The 17,591-nt window shown below is 37.6% G+C and overlaps 1 protein-coding gene across 1 annotated transcript in view; it reads left to right on the forward strand.

Moving 5' to 3' along the window:
* The window catches only part of WDR27 (WD repeat domain 27), a 134,265-nt gene extending 117,593 nt beyond the window's left edge, over window positions 1-16,672 (forward strand). The window contains exon 24 of the mRNA XM_052805988.1: window positions 15,991-16,672. Coding sequence (XP_052661948.1) covers window positions 15,991-16,038 — 48 coding nt within the window. The 3' untranslated portion in view covers window positions 16,039-16,672. The remainder of the gene's footprint in view (window positions 1-15,990) is intronic.
* The last annotated feature ends 919 nt before the right edge of the window (window positions 16,673-17,591 follow it).

Below are 17,591 nucleotides of genomic sequence, written 5' to 3' on the forward strand. Positions count from 1 at the left end.
CATATAAACATGCACTGTTAATGTATGGCATGATTTTACCAATGGGGGGGTAAAGCAAGGTCGTAGTAGAAGAGGAAATGTTCACGGTACGTTGCCTTTTTTTCCAATGGGAGCACATGCGTACATTCACAAAGTGGGTGGGTGTTCCGTTAACACTTGAAGACAGAGACTTTGTAACCTTGGTCATTTCAAGAAAGGGCACATATATACCACTCCTTCTTGGGACAGGGGCATGGTTTATAAGTCTGCTATATATTGGGTTTTATGCTTAGAGTTTTTGTCAGTTCATTTGTGTGCTTGCAGGGAAACAAATGTTTTCTTGTTTTACTTCTTTTTGTTTTTCTTTTCTTCCTGTGCATTGTGACTACTACATTTTCTCTTGTTTCTTCGTACAAAATGGTTCTGAACTATGGCTTCTAGTACCATTCTTTCCTCTACTTCTTGGCTCTCTTTTCTCTTTCTTTTTTCTCTTAGCATTTTTGTTTGTAAACTGTGTGCACAGTGGTTACTCTGTTGAGAGACTATTCTCTCCTTTTTGCTTTCTTCTCAAAGTCAGTTCTCTTGGGAACATTATATCATACTGAGCAAGATGGCACTGCCAAAGCTTTTGGTGTTAAAGATTTACTTTTCCTCTTCTGGCTTTATATTGGCTGGTGATGGGCACATGCACTGCTTTGATTATCTTAGAGACTCCCATAACTGAGATCAATGAAAAAGCATGCCCAAAACCCCAGGAGTAACAACCTAATGTTTTCTTAACTCTATACCATGAGCTTCATTTCATGTTTGGGGAGGCAGGCTGATGATAGTGCAAGAAGACCAAAACTGCTCACTATGATGTCCCTCATGACTGATGGCAACCCCTGCTGTTCTGAAGTCAACCACAAAATGAAGTAATAAGTCAGAGGTAAAATTACCTAAGGAAATCTGTTCAGAACAAGACCCATTATCCTTCTTCAGGACATCTTAGTTTAGAGAGGAGCCTTTGAAAGCTTACTCAGTTTGTGCAACCTGTCTTTAGGAGCAGCTTAGCTAGCTGCTGCTGCTGCTGTTGTTGTTGTTATTATCATTATAATTACTATTATTATTATTATTATTAAATATTATCTAATATTGCCTTTTGGACCAGCAAAGATCTCTGATGACCTCCTCCTCCTAAGACAAACTAATGATTCTTATCTTTCCTGAATGACCAATATCTGTTAGCAAATACTTATCTATAAGACATTAGCAACATGTAGAGGATTTAAACTACAAACCCAAAAAGTCAAGGTAAATTAGATCTTGAAAAAAATCCCAATATTTCAAAAATAAAATTATATTTAGCTATAAATATGAAAAGAAGCAAGAACATAAGTGAGCTGTTATGAGGATAACAACAAGATTAAGATAATGTAGTGTGATTGAAAAGTCTAAAAGAATTCTGTTCTTCATTTCTTATTGATGTTGATGCAATGGAAAGAAAATGGGAGCCAAAGAAGAATTAGTAGTGGTAATGAGGCATAGAAATAGAGATGATTTTATCTGTGGTGGAAATAAAATTGAAATAGCTTAAGGTGATTAACATGATACCTCAAATTAAGGCAAATTAGAAAACCTCTTCTTAGAACATGGGCATAATTGGCACATGAAGTCATACCTCCAGTTGCCAGGTTTTGTACTAAGTGCATCAGATGAGGGATGGCATCATATTAATGTGAGACATCAAACAATATTTACGATTTGTCCAATCTACATGAGCGCTACTAAGTCATCACATGGGGCACTGTAGCCAGTTTTGGGTATTGCATTTCAAGAAATATATTACTGGCCTCAAGAAATGGTGTCTCTTATTTGACTCCAGTAGGCTTGATGCAAGCACAAGGTAGCCTTTGCCAAGAAGGGCCAAACTTCTGTGTATAATGAGGCCAAGAACCATATTTGGCAATTTGAGAACTAATATGTGTAGAATAATATGTCACGAAGTGCATCACTGATGAGAGTAAAACCTCGGCATCACTCCTGTTAATTCTCACACAATGAGGGAAACAATTTTGCTTCTTCTTACGCTATCTGCAGCAACTGTGCCTTAAAAGCATCGGTAGTACTACACTGCTTTCCCTGTGCCCCTCCAGAAGCCCTTGCTCTAGGCGACGTTTGTCAGCGGGTCCCTCGTGCAGGAACTAGCTGCACCGTGTGTGGATTCCCAGACCAGGAGGGATTGCTGTCTTGCTGTTTTACAGTCAGACAAGTGGACCGAAACCAGGTGGCACGTTTGGCCTCTACTATAAGAATCAGTGTAGACTTCCATGTAATTTGGGGCTGGGCACACCATAAGATGGGCTATCCCACCATCTCAGTGAGGGAGGGCAAGAGCCCCCAGGGACGCGGGGCCCGTGTGGAATGCTGGCTGAGCTGGACTGAAACCCTGAAGTCTGCAGAAATTAGAAATGTCCTTGCTGTAAGATTTTGTTGTCCATGATGTGTTTTCCCTTTGTCTTCTGAAGCTACCTCAGCTCTGTTTTTCAAACAAGTCAAAAGACTTCAAACTCTTAATTTGATAGGGAACTTGCTAATTAGTCTAGTGGAAGTATATTTGTATAAGTTAGTCCTTGGAAGTTACTGTTGGCTTTCTGTACAGCTGTCATCTTGCAAAGGGAGTCAGAACAACTGAAGAAGTGGCTTACATATATGTACTGTAAGTTAAAGATCTTAATTACAGTCCTGGCCCCCAGGAAGTCAGCTGGAGTTTTGCCTTTATTATACTAAGGGATAAAATCCCTGCCTTAGATAGAGAGGCCTGTTTTAAAATTTAAATAAGGCTGAATGCATTGGAAAGCAGTAATGGTTTGCCAGGACCTCAGATGTGAGCATGGATTAGACATAAATGGCTCACTCTTGTTTTGAAATTTCTTCTCTTTTTTATTTTGAATACTTTCATTGATATTTATTGTGTTTTATTCCTCTTCATTGTCCCTTAACCAGGAAAAAATTAAATAAGTTCTTCCACTTTTCTGGGTTTTGTTCCTTCCAGTTCTTCCTTATTGAACTTTTATGTCTGTACTTTCTTAATTTGAGACCTGAGATATGCAGTAAGACATTTACCATGACTGAATTTTGAACAAATGTTCAGCAGGCAACTAAAACTATTATTTTTTTCTTGGACATTTCATTATTTTTATGTAGATCCATTTCAAATTATAGTCACAAAACTGGAAATACTGATTTTTTTTTTTTTGACTTTCATCAATCCCTGTCCACTCTAGATTTCCTCCCTATTATTTTCTTCTGAATCTAAATAATTTGGAGAAAATTTACCAGAAAAGTTTTTTTTCTTGCTTGTAGATAAACTGAGTGATACATCAATGTATGATTTCAATTAAAAGTGAAAAAGCTGAGACGTGCATTTGAAAGGACTGGATAATTCTGATGGAAGGCTACTTTAAGAATTTATATACAGTGTATTTACCTACTTCCATTGCTGTTGCCTTGTAATTACACCAATGACAAATCCAAAACATGTATTTTATACTGAAAATTGTTTAACAATGATATCTGTGATTCCAAAGCAAGGGACTAAGCTACATGTCTAAAATGATAATATGTAAAACTTAAATACCTCTGTGGTATGGCAGGTGAAGCGTGGTGTTCTCTTGTTACAAGAGATGGGTCAGCAGAGAACTTTCCCTTTTAATCACAAACCAGAGCAATGAATTGCACTTTCCTTCCTTGCTGTGCTTCAATACCTTGCCCCCGTCCTGGGTGTATCATTTCTGGCAGAGAAAAGTGTAGTTCATCCTCTAGTCTCACACCCATTTCCTCAGTATTGCCATTTATGGTTTTTCTTTACACAGTACAAACACATTCCCATTAGCAGAGTGACCCCCCCCTCCATTTCCAAGTGAGTAGTGTACTGTGTTTGATAAATACCAACCTGAAAGGGAATTAGCTGCTTCAAAGCGTCAGGCTCCATGCATTCCGCAAGCAGTCCCCCGAGGTGTGAGCGCACCACGCTGGAGTGTCTGTTGAGACAGAGCTTTATGCTGGAACCAAATTTAATAAATAAAAGAATGTATGAAAAAACAATTGTATTTAATGAGTCCTTTACTAAGTTCACTTTTTATTGCTAAGATGTTTGGGGGTTTTAAAGTAACTATTCTTTTACACTTCAGCTTTCTGTTTGCTGTGCAATCAATAACAACAATAATAGTTTTTGACATAAAACCAGGTATGATGTCATAAAGCCTAAGCCAATATAATGACTTCATTCAAAAATAAAAAGTTTGGAGAAAGAGAACATCTGTAGTGAGCAAAGCTCACACTAAAGAAAGGAATAAATAATTTATTTAGGTTCATGATACAAATTTTGTATGACACTCTCCCGGTAGTTCTCCTGTCAAACAACACTTCATATATGAGAGTGCTTAAAACATGAATGTTATGTTTATTGAACCATTCTCCAATGTTGCCACTGCTCACCCCATCCTTTTTAAAAGTCTGACTTATTTTTATTTTCAGTTATTTTTTAAGTTGTCTCCTTTCCTTTGCATTCTAGCAGCTGGGATTTGATGTACTGATATGTAGTAACCTGTGTAAGGAACATTTACCACTACTTTGTCCTAGTGCTCTGCACACATGAGGGTCTACTGCCAAAATGGCATGCTGTCTGGAATGGAAATATTTAATATGGCCTATTAAAAGAAAAACAGCATTTGGGGGCCTATGTAAGTTGTCATTAACAGTATAGTAGCAAGCAGTGAAACTAGATTTTTTGATCACTGTGAGTTGTAAAAAGTAACTCTAAATTAGTGTGTTGTTCCAGTTATTGGCTTTTTTACATTAAGATCTGATTCAATGCCCCTTGAAGTTAGAGGAAACTCTCTTGCCGGACTTAACAAGCATTGGCTTATATCTTAAAGCTGGAAAATATGCAGGGCTTTGCATAAAATCCTATTCTGCATCACATCTATCCTCAGAGCATTTCCATTGCTGTGTTGTTAACCTACCTTCTAGTACTGGTATAAGCATTGTAACTACCTTCTGTCACGTATTTGTTTCTTCATTAGCTCTAGTGGATTATATTCTTTTAGATGAGGGTATTTAATTTGTTTTTAATTATCTTGCTGATTGGGGATTTTACTTACACAGATTTTTATCTATGTTTGAGAAAGCACAGTCAAACAAATTAGATCCATTACAGGAGTTTGTAGTTCTTTGGGGTAGCTTATTCCTTCAGGTTTCCTTCATCAATATCAGATTTAACTTAAAAAGATTTCTGAATGTTAGTATAAAAGCAAGAAGATAGATTTAAGATTGCTAGACATATTATATTTTGGTCAAGTAAATTTCACACATCAGAAAGACTTATTGGGAATTACTGGTTTTCCTTGCCTATAAAAATGTCATGTTAAATATAGATGAGAATTTTCCTTTTTTTGAGCACATGAATGATACTAAAAGCTGACAGCGAAGAGATGCAGGTGCTGAAATGGGTAATATGTTTAAAAATACGATACCTTAGGGAAACTGCCCAGGAGTTTCCAGGACCATCTGTCCAGAAGGGATGAACTTAATCTGAGTCATAAGGGAACTGAGGTTTTAAAACTTAAGGTTGGGTTTGGGATGACACTTCTATGAAACATCAAGATGCAGAAATTCTGTATTTCGACAGATAAGTCAGAGGGTAGAAGTAGTCAGGTAGAAAACAGAAGTGAGGCTGCCAAAAACTGAACTAGTGATACATTTGCACAAATATTAAGAAATAAGATGGGAAAATGGAATGGTCAGCGCTGGGTGATATGTTATCACAAATGTATTGGAAGAAGGGTAATCAGTGAGACACTTCAGTACAAGGTTACAAAATGTATGGGGAACATAGACTAAACCTTGCTGGCAGTGGCGGTATGCTTGATGTTAAAGACAGCTTAGAAGAGAGACAAACTAATAAACTTCAACAAGTAATAAAGACTTATGGACAGGCTGAAATTCCAGGCCTGTAGAGGAAGAACAGAGTATTGGACTTGTATTCTAATAGCAAGACCAGGATGGCAACACTGTCTGTGTTATGATAGATCAGTGAGGGCAGGAAGGTCCATTCCCCTGCCATATCAGGACGTATGCAGAGGTCAGATTTTAGATGGTAAGAATGACTGTTTCATGCTGAGGGAGACCACCAGAGTCAACCCTTGACTATGTTACCAAATATGTAGAAATTGTATCTGGCTCAGGAAGTCATAGAATCATAGAAACATTTAGGTTGGAAAAGACCCTTAAGACATTGAGTCCAACCATTAACCTAATGCTAGGTTAGGTCCTAGTGTTAGGTTCCCCAACATTGGATGTAGGTGCACCTACATTCAAGCTGCAAGAGTATCTTGCTCTTTCCTAGGTATTCATTTATAGCACTCCTGGAGAAGATTCCAAGTTGGAATCTAGCAGGGTGGATCTTTGCTCCAGTATATCTGTTCTTCTGCTCCAAATAAAAGCACGGGAATAAACACACTGAGAATTCTGGACAGAAATTTCAAATAAATATGCTCACATGGTTTGGCTTTGCCAAAGTATCTATTTGTTGTAACAATTTTAAGAACTTTAACTGACAAGAAGCCCAGGTGAGGCCATAAAATTAAGATCTGTTGCTTTCAGATCAGTTTCTGGAATATTTTATTTGGAGAGAAAATTACAAATAAAAATACGAGGTTTTAAAAATAAGGTTTTGCTATGAAGATTCAGTAAGAAGCTGAATTAGATGACCTCTCTAGGTTGCATTCAGTTATCTTTTTCTTTAAATATATCTAGTTGATTTTCTTGGATGACTAGTGAAAATACTGTATACGGTGGGTCTGTTACATTATTCATAAGTTTTCTGACAGGGTGCCGCACATATAAGTGGTCTGGAAAAATGCCTTTATTCTTTGGCCTCTACAGCTCCAGTTTGCCAACTCCGAGGCATTGTTTTGCCTGCTATAAATCCAGTCTGTTGAATAATTTGGCTTTTTTTTACAATTAGCCTTCCTACCAATTCTAGAAAAGACTTTCTCTTTTTTAAGAGCCCTACCTAGAACATCTCTATGCATACACCATCAGTGCCTCCTTTTACAATTGTTTTAATGTCTTATTCATGGTGGCCTCTGAACTTGGGTCCCTCTGGATACACAAGCCATCTCTGCTATGCAAGACATATCAAATATAGATACTAGGGACACTAAAAGTTAGGTGAGATGAATTCCACCTAAAGTGTCAACCCTTCTGATCTAAGCCACGTGGAAATTTTTTTAGACGTGCTTGGATTCACTTTCTGGCAGTTTTCCATTCTTCGCTGATGTCTGCCTGGAAATCAGAGATGTGGATTCTGTGTTTGAGGGAAACAGAAATAGAGCAATGTACTTGATCTACCCTGTCCATGCACTAAGCATAATGGGAGGAAAAATGTGAGCATATCATCTCTGAGTACTATGAAGACAGAAAAGTCCTCAGCTCTTGAATGACACTACATGTACTTACCCCCTATATGATTATGTGTGTGTATGCTACACCTCAAGGAATTCTGGTTAAAAGCTGCTAACCTGTTTTTTATATTTTCTTCTCAGTCCTCATTTCTGCAATAGGACAGCTATCTTAACAATAAAAACTTCTATTCTGTCTTCTGTCTGCAAAAACCCCCATGTGGCTTTGATCTAATTGATTGAATGCTTAGAGTGTAGCTGTCAAATTAAGCAATCATCTTTCATGAAAACAAATCTTTTCAAAGTGCTATTTACATGTCTTCTGTTTCTGGGTTAAACCACAAAACCAGAGTTGGTAAAGCCTGTAGATGTACTGTAGATCTTCCAGGATAAAGGTGGTGAACCCTACATTGCTTTAGACACCACTTTCAGAACAGGAAAAATATAATAAAAATCAGTTCCATCACGTCTCCTTTTCCTGTTGCTCTTGATTGTTGCTTAGCTGTCAAACCGATGTAAAATTTAAAAGCAGCAGTAAATACTACAGTATTAGTGGTTGTGTTTTCATTGATAAACACTAGTGTTTAGCGCTATTCCTATCAGTTTCATCTCAGTCACATAATTTGCTTTCTGACAGTTTTATATTGCAGCTGTGAGTGTGCCACTTGTAAATTCAGAGATTACATCTATCCATTCAGAGGTGATAAAAACAAAAATCTGTTGTGATAGACATGGACTATACCCATTGAAGTGAGATCTGAGTTGTTTCCTAAAATGAGTATCAGTCCAGGTATGACCAGTATTGATTAAGAACCTGGAGTTTTTTAATTTTATATAAGGATTTATAGGTATGTCATATAAAAATAAATGCAAATATATACTTAATTGACGTTAAAAATCATTACAGTTACAACAATTTTATTTCTGATATAAGTTTAGTTCTCAGTTAATTCAAATTTGTAAGTTTTTAAAGTCTTGGCATGTAAAGATTTCTATTGGCATTTAAAGTTTATGGTTTTAAAATTAAAAACAGTGGTCAAGCTCCTGTGGGATTTACAGCACTGATTTGGAATGTGGCTTCTTGCCAATAGTCGGAAATTGCGATTTATTGTATCAGTGAGTAAAGTTTGCCTACTGTAGTATGTGGGCTAAAAGATGGTGTTCTTGTGTACCACACTTCAAACCCATTGAACAGTGCCTTTTTTCCCCCAATTCTCATTATTACCTGAAAATCATGAAACTAAAGATACTGCTGCATGGCAATACAGAGGTATGAGTTCTATCTATATTTTATCTGTGTGACTAATTTCAAGTTCATTTTCAAAATAAACACTTGCTAAGGTGATATTTGGTTGTTCTGACTTCTGTGTCGGTTACACTTGAAGCCACACCGAGAGGTTGTCTGGTGTTTGGTTATCCCAAGTGTGAAAGGTGTGGATAAGAGAAGTCTGTGACACTCTGAATAGCTGTCCTGGTTTTGGCTGGGGTAGAGTTAATTTTCTTCCTAGTATAGGGTTATTTTTGGGATTTAGTGTGAGAAGAATCTTGATAACACACTGATGTTTTAGTCATTGCTGAATAGTGTTTAGACTAAGTCAAGGATTTTTCAGTTTCCCATGCTCTGACAGCAAGCAGGTATACAAGGAGCTAGGAGGGAGCATGGCCAGGACAGCTGACCCTAACTAGCCAAAGGGATATTCCATACCATAGAACGTCATGCTCAGTATATAAACTGGGGAAGTTGGTTGGGAGGGGCCGATCACTACTTGGGCATTGGTCAGCACATGGTGAGCAATTGCATTGTGCATCACTTGTCTTTTCTTGGGTCTAATTTCTCTCTCTTTGTTATATTCCTTTTCATTACTATAATTATTATTGTTATTATTATATTTTTAAAATTTTATTTTAGTTATTAAACTGTTCTTACCTCAACCCACAATTTCTACTTTTTTTCCCGGTTCTCTCCCCCATCCCACTGGGAGTGGGGAGGGCTGAGCGAGCAGCTGCGTGGTGCTTAGTTGCTGGCTGGGGCTAAACCATGACAATAGCGTACAGAAAGTCAAAGCCTTTAGTTTAATCTCTGCTTTCTGAGATTATGTGAAAAAAATTAAGAGAGAATGAATTAAATTTGCTTCAAGAGTCTCAAAAGAAACTCCAGAACGTACCATATCAATGCGACTGCAGTTTGACTATACATGATATACACCGTGGTACAGTAGGACCAGCTGTGCCAGTTTGTGGGCTGAGTGGGACACTCTGCTGCAGGATGGGATCCCACCAGCCTACTGCAGGCTCAGTGTTTCTGTGAGGGTCAGCTGAAACGTTGCAATTGCAGATCAACTTGGTCAGTGTTTTTTTTAAATCTTTCTTTTAGAAGGACAGAAACGGTTAGCTTGTAATCAGAACAATTCAGTACGTGATGGGCTCTGGCACAGCACTTCTTGGTTCTATGAAAAATCAATGATTCTGGTTTTGAATAGCTTTTACAGATACCGATTTTGGTATGTAAGTTATTTATTTATACAAAATCACTTGAGGGAAAAAAAACAGGTAGTTCTTTTTTTTTTTTTTTTTTAATTCAACAATTGTTTGCTGTGTATTATGGCACAGCACAATAACTGTGGTGGTTGGGAAGCAGTTCTATTTGAGCAGTTTCAAAATATGCTAATTTAATAGACCAGAAGGCTATGGAAGTTTACTTTAAACCCTAAACTTACTGCATATGCTGTTTGATAGCTGTGTAATGAATTAGCATTTCCTTTGAAAAGCATGTATTTCTTGTTAAGTTAGGTTTTGGTGTATTGAAGCACAGGCAATGGCAAGCCTCTGTAACAAGCAGAATAGGAGTTCAGGCAATGTTAAAAAGATGTTCTTCAACTAAAGTCTATAATGTAAAAATGCCACTAGGACATTCAAAAGCAGGTGTAAAAAAGTATAAGTAAAATTAGAAAAACTTGGTATGTTTATTTTACCTCTCAAGTACCTGGTGGGATGCAGACAGGCTCTAAACTTCCGTAGTGGTCAGTCAGCAGTCGCAGGCTCTTGTGCAAAAGTTGGACTTGCGACTGGTGCTTCAACAACATTTAGGTTATTTATATGTAAATATTTCTCCAGTCTCATATGCAAGTATTACTAAATAACAGCTCAGTATGTTACACTTTCATTTCTGCTTTGATCACTTTTTTCTATCATATCAGTATACACCACATAAGAAAATGAAGGGAACGATAAGATTAACTGACTACCCAAACCATAAATAGATGCTTCCCTGAACCATGATTTCTGCTTTGAAAATACAGTTTGTAGCAGCTATTCCTATAAATTGTATATAACAGCTTGACCTGAAGAATTCTTTATCTTTTTGAAGCTCGAGTGTCCTGGTTTCAGCTGGGATAGAGTTAACTGTCTTCCTAGTAGCTGGTACAGTGCTATGTTTTGAGTTCAGTATGTGAAGAATGTTGATAACACTGATGTTTTCAGTTGTTGCTCAGTAGTGTTTAGACTAATGTCAAGGATTTTTCAGCTTCTCATGCCCAGCCAGTGAGAAAGCTGGAGGGGCACAAGAAGTTGGCACAGGACACAGCCAGGGCACCTGACCCAAACTGGCCAACGGTGTATTCCATACCATGTGACGTCCCATCCAGTTTAGGAACGGGGAAGTGGGGGGGGGGCAGGGATTCACCGCTCGGGGACTGGCTGGGTGTCGGTCGGCGGGTGGTGAGCAATTGCACTGTGCATCATTTGTACATTCCAATCCTTTCATTATTGCTGTTGTCATTTTATTAGTGTTATCATTATCATTATTAGTTTCTTCTTTTCTGTTCTATTAAACCGTTCTTATCTCAACCCACGGGTTTTGCTTCTTTTCCCGATTTTCTCCCCCATCCCACTGAGTGGGGGGGAGTGAGTGAGCGGCTGCGTGGTGTTTAGTTGCTGGCTGGGGTTAAACCACGACATCGAGGCATGACTTTACAGAGACATATTGGTCCACATCATCTGCTTCTGGCAGTTTTGATTCCACACATGCCCTCTCATTTTCAAAGAATAGTTTGAATAATGGAAACTAAAAATAGTAAACCCCTAAAAACTATATTCCCATCTGGTCTGCTGAGATACTGGATTTTTGGCAAGATGATACTTTTTGCTGTGCAGCTAGTGGACCTTTTCAAGAGTTTATCTCTATTTGCATATTATGCATATTTATTTATTTATACTAACAAAAAGAAAGCAAAATCCTATTATGTGCCTGTAATGTGAAACTAGCTGGAATCGCTTTGATTCTTATTATTTCCTGAACTATAATATATCTCAAAGCTTACACTGTCTATACATAAGCGTGTTGTGTGAAATATTAAACCAAAACATTTGTTATATGCATTTCTATACAAAGCGAACTGTTTGTGTTTGTGGCTTAAAAAACTCCAGGTCTCTAATTTACAGCACGTTTTTTTATGTGGCATCACTACAGAAGCATATTTCCCACCCTCCAAAGATAATTCTAAAAAAAATACATACTGTGTTATTATAAAAGGAAATTCAGTAGGCAATGTCTTGAAATTCATTCTGTTAGTTAACTGACAGCCTTCCAACACTGCATGTCACTGTTTTAACTTGATTGAAGTAAACTTTAATATCTTCTGCAGTCCGTCAGATAGAGGAGTGTGTTCAAGAACCTGTTCTCCCCCCATTCTGGCACCAGATGTCATAGGTGCTTTCTAAACCTTGAAGTTTCTGTAAAAAGCTCTAAAATGCACAAAACCTATGCCACCTTCTCTGCCCTACCTGAAGGTCTTTTCTTCACTACTCATATATCCATCGATATGAAAAATAGTCCATGCTTTCATATGCCCTCTAATATTCTGTAATGTTCTAGTGTTCGTCCCATAGGAAACATTTACATAGGCTTCATATTATTCACAGAACCGATGCCAAAATTTGAATATGTAGTAGTAAGACAGAATTTTTTTTTTTTTTAATTTTAAGTAGTATATTGACTTGACTACTATAGAGATTTCAAATATAATTTAAAACACAATTTTGTAGTAGCATGTTTGGGAGCTGAGGGGTTTGAATGAGGTAACATGCTTGCACTTTTTGGAAATGTAATATTGGCATAAGTTAAACATTTTTTTCTTTAAAATCTTACTCAAATTTCTATGGATTCTAAATATAGCTGAGCACATTCTTTATTCATCAATTTTGATAGCTCTTAAGGGTAATAATTCAGGAAGTTCGAGGGTCCTACAGTTTAGATTTTTAGTAGCTCTTTTGATGTATGTTGATACAGATTGCATTTAACTTTGTACTGTTATCAATTAAAATGCCTATACTGTCTGAAATGCAACACTGTAAAACCGTTGTTATGGGTGCTCTGCATTTATCTTCAGTCACTTCTGAAACAAGTATGCCACTCTTACAAGTGAAAATGCTTTTTTAGCAATCAGGCATAGAAATGTATGCTAAAATCTGAAGGCTAAACTGGACTCTCCATGAGTGTGTATTAGCAATTTCGTTTGGATCAGAAATGCCCTTTTGAAGTGAATCTCCTAGTTGTCCCTGCTTACCCAACTTTGCTTCTCATTGCCATACACTCACTGAGGACGTGAACTGGATTTGTCTCTGATCAAGTCAAACCAAACGATGAGCTCCAGGGATGCACTCGGTGTGCCAACAGACTTTCAATCCATGGGACCAGAGCAGAGCTAGTCTGCATTAACCCATGTAATGTCTAAAAATAACCCAAGGGAACCCCAGTCTGAGGAGGAAGAAAATCCCTGCCGTCAGGATGCTAGTGACTCACCGACCCCATCAAAAACTATTTTTGATGAACCTTTTCTGTAATAATTAGGCACTGTTTGGATTATGAGTTTCATTTTCACTGTCTAATAATTGATTTATTTTGATTAGACTTTTAAAACATTGGTTGGACTAAAAAAAAAATAATTGCTGGCTCTCTATATAGGGTATATTCCTTTTGTCCCTGGCAAGATACAGAGTGTAACACTTCTCAGGAGAACGATGCAATCAAAAGGCAGACTCTTTTACCTACTGCCAAGGAAAGCACGTTGAAAAAGCAGGAAAAAAGGAAAGGGAAGGAGGAGGACTTGAGACAATCAGTGGTTTGGAGCACATGGCCAACAAGGAGAGATCTGAAAGCCAGAAGGTGGGCATTTCAATGATTCTGTGGTTTGGTGTTGTCAAAAGTGTGGAAGGTGGTTAGATGGAGTAGAAAGATAATTTTTAATGGGTAATAAAAACAGAAGGACTCTGAAAGAAAAATGTAATAGTAGTGTAGGGAATACATTTACATTTAGCAGGTGGAAGCCAAGCAGTGTTTCAGTACTGTCAGAGGGTATGACAAGAGGGATTGACCCCACACTGCAGTTTTGGGGGTTCAGGTTGGACCTTAGGGAAGAAAAAAAAAAGGCACTTCCCTTGCAGTTTTTCAATATTTAGCCAGACAAAGCCATAGCTAAGCTCTTCTAATGTTTTCAGTGGTTGCACCTAGAGCAGGAAGACGGACCAGAAGACCCCCTTGGGTATTGTAAAAATTCAGTTTGTTTACAATTATTTTATTTTCAGTTGAAAACTAAACAAGGTTTCTATATTACTTCTGAAATAATGAATCTTCCGTTAGAATAGAATCCATCTCTGATTTCTCAGGTTAGGTCAGTTGTTTTGTGATAAGATGAAATAATAATAAAAGCATTTTCTTTTTTCCCACAAGATAAATGGGTACAGAAACTTAGAAAGGATACATTACTTAGATATTTTATAGATATATCATCTTTCCAATAAGTTACAGAGGTAGATAGGAGCTAATAAAAGTCTTTGGAAAGATGTAATAGTCTTGCATAGCTTTGAAAAAATACAGTTAGAGGAATTAGATTGGATGGTTCTGGGTAGTCTATACTTTAAGATTACAGAAGTGAGAGTGAGAAAGAAGAAAATAAGAGAACAAAAGTCACTGCCTTGGGAGATAACAGTTGTGAGAGATTAAAAGAATTCATCACTGGAGATACTGAAGGAGGGAATACAAAGCCAAGATAATTTATTGACCACAGAGCCACTTTATCCAAAGGAAGAAAACTAATGCATAAACACATCAAACAAAGAACAGATTAAGAAAAATGAGGATGAGAAGTTAACCAGATGAACCGGTTAGAGCATGAGATGTGTTTTTAGTTCCAGCTCTTCAGATTTTTGTCACTGATATCAATAACTGTAAATCCTAATATGTAAGGAGTAAACATCTTGAATAAAAAGGTGCCATTTGTAGATCATCACTTTCTGAGCTACAGCAGGTTTTCCAGTGCTTGTTTGTAGAAGTAATTGCAGAAAATAGTATTTGCTTTTATTTTATAATTAAGATTTTGTGAAACTGTGTCATGGTTTAACCCCAGCTGGCAACTAAGCACCACACAGCCGCTCGCTCAGTCCCCCTGCCAGCAGGATGGGGGAAGAGAATTGGAAAGGTAAAGGTGAGAAAACACGTGTGTTGAGATAAGAACAGTTTAAGAATTGAATAATAATAATAATAATGATGATGATGATGATGATGATGATGATGATGTAATTTAAAGGAAAATAACGAGAGAGAGAAATAAAACCCAAGAAAGACAAGTGATGCAAATGAAAACAATTGCTCACCACCAACTGACCGATGCCCAGCCAGTCCCTGAGCAGCGGCCCCACCACAAATCTTCCCCCAGCTTTTATTGATGAGTATGACATCATACGGTCTGGAATATCCCTTTGGTCAGTTGGGGTCAGCTGTCCCGGCTGTGTCCCCTCCCAGCTCCTTGTGCCCCCCCAGCCTCCTCGCTGGTGGGGTGGGGTAAGGAGCAGAACAGCCCTTGACTCTGTGTAAGCACTGCTCAGCAATAACGAACACATCCCGGTGTTATCAACACTTTTCAGCACAAATCCAAAACACAGCCCCATACTAGCTACTGGGAAGAAAATGAACTGTCTCCCAGCCAAACCCAGCACGAACTGGTAAAAGAAAGCTAATGCAGTTGAAAGCTCTTTGTGCATGTCTTCGAGACTTGCCTCTTCATAAAGGTTTGTGGCTCTTTTCAACGTACTTTCTTACAAAGGAAATTCTTATACTACATTGAACACCAATAAAGATCAGAAAACTTCATTTTTTGGTATGCCTGATTTAATTCATAGTATTTTTCCATCTTCATTTATTCCAGGTCTTTCTTATTTCTTCCACACTCCCTTCTTGAGTCATACACAGTGATGTCTATTTGACTTTCTATGTGGTTTAAACATATGCTTCGGTTTTACAGACTGTTGATGTGTTAGCGGATGTTGACACAAATTTGAAAATAGTTGGAAAAGAAAAATCTAAGTAAAATGGAATTTTCAGATTAGCTTGGTTGAGAAGAGTCTATAGGTTAAGTTGTTCCTTTTTTGAAACAACTCATATGTTCTCTTAACATAGATGTATTTTAAATATCTTCTTAATGATCTTCATTCAGTTCGTTGCCCTAAAGCAAACTTCACTCACTGGAAGGATGTCTATTAAAGCCATATGTTCTTTTCTTTTGAACTGCAGCTTACCACAGCCACCTTGGATGGCAAACTCCAATTGTTTCTACCCTGATATTTGCCAGCCTGTGGAGTTTTGGCCCTGGCGCTCTGAGAATAACGACTTGCTGAGAGAAAGGAGACTGGTAACTGGCTGTAGGCAAGCAGCAAAATATTCCCTTTTAAACTGCAGTTTTCTTCTGATTTTGTTTTCTGCGAGTTTCTCAAGCTGTTCTCAAAGATTTTCTCTTGTACAATGTTACCTTTATTGTAAAAAATAAGGGCAAAAGATCAAGAAAAGAAAGAGACTACTCATTCTGGCTTCATTCTAGCAAATCACCACAGAAGTGGCTTTCAGAGGACTTCTTGGGTGCTTATAGTCAGGTGTATTCTGTAGTGCTTTGCTAGACTGGGGCCGCTTTCCTCTAGATTGAAAAAGCAGTTAAAATAACAACTGTTCCATTTTTAAAGCTAGATCTGCCCTGTGACCAAATGTTAAATTAATCTGAAAGAGAGAAGAATTGTATGTCTTTCTGAAATGCCACGAGAGTCCTTCTGTTATACTCCTTTGGGGTTACTGGAATCAGCATGGATGTTGTCTGAAGGCAGAATTTTACTGGTTTACCCTTTATACTACATTCTGTAAATTTCTTAAGGAATATGTGAGAAAGATCTTCTCTTTAAAATATCACCTTGTTGCTACACTTCGATATTATTAAAACAGCTTTAAATGTAAAGAAACTATTTCTGTCTTTTAATAACTGTTTAAATATTTTCAAAAAAATTTAAGCAATATGAAAGTAAAGTTACAGGGAAAAAAATGTTAATTTCTTTTATTCTTCCTAGTTTACTTGTCTTGCTTTTAGAAAAGATTTGCTAGAGAACTGTTTTTTTAAAACTAGGCATTCTAAGTGTTCATTGATGCCAGGTAAGAATAGAGAGCATGTATATGACTGGTGGAAGGAGACAGATTTTTTTCTTTCCCTTGCAAAATTGTGCTGCCATTTCAGTTAAATTTGACAGAACAGAATCAACAAACTTTATTAATCAGAGTACTTTCAAAAAAAATGGAAAAATTGGAGTTCTCACCACCACTTTAACATCAATCAGTATGGCCAGATCACTTTCAGTACTGCAAAGAATGTTGTATTTAAACGGCATACCCAATTTATACATCGTCGTGGTTTAACCCCAGCCAGCAGCTAGGCACCACGCAGGCACTCGCTCACTCCTCCCTGCCCCTGGTGGCACGGGGAGAACTGAAAACAAGTAAAATGCATGGGTTGAGATAAGAACAGTTTAATAATTGCAATAAGAAGTAATATTTAATAATAATAATAATAACAACAATAACAATAGTAGTAGTAGTAGTAGTAGTAGTAGTAGTAGTAGTAGTAGTAGTAATGAAAAGGAATATAACAAAGAGAGAGAAATAAAACCCAAGAAAAGACAAGTGATGCACAATGCAATTGCTCACCACCTACTGACCAATGCCCAAGCACCGACCCCCCCCAGGCCAACCCTCCCCCAGTTTATATTCTGGACATGACATCCCACGGTATGGAATACCCCTTTGGCCACTTTGGGTCAGCTGTCCTGGCTGTGTCCCCTCCCAACTCCTTGTGCCCC

This window comes from Harpia harpyja, chromosome 13 (genome assembly GCF_026419915.1).
Source record: "Harpia harpyja isolate bHarHar1 chromosome 13, bHarHar1 primary haplotype, whole genome shotgun sequence".
Classification (NCBI taxonomy): Eukaryota; Metazoa; Chordata; class Aves; order Accipitriformes; family Accipitridae; genus Harpia; species Harpia harpyja.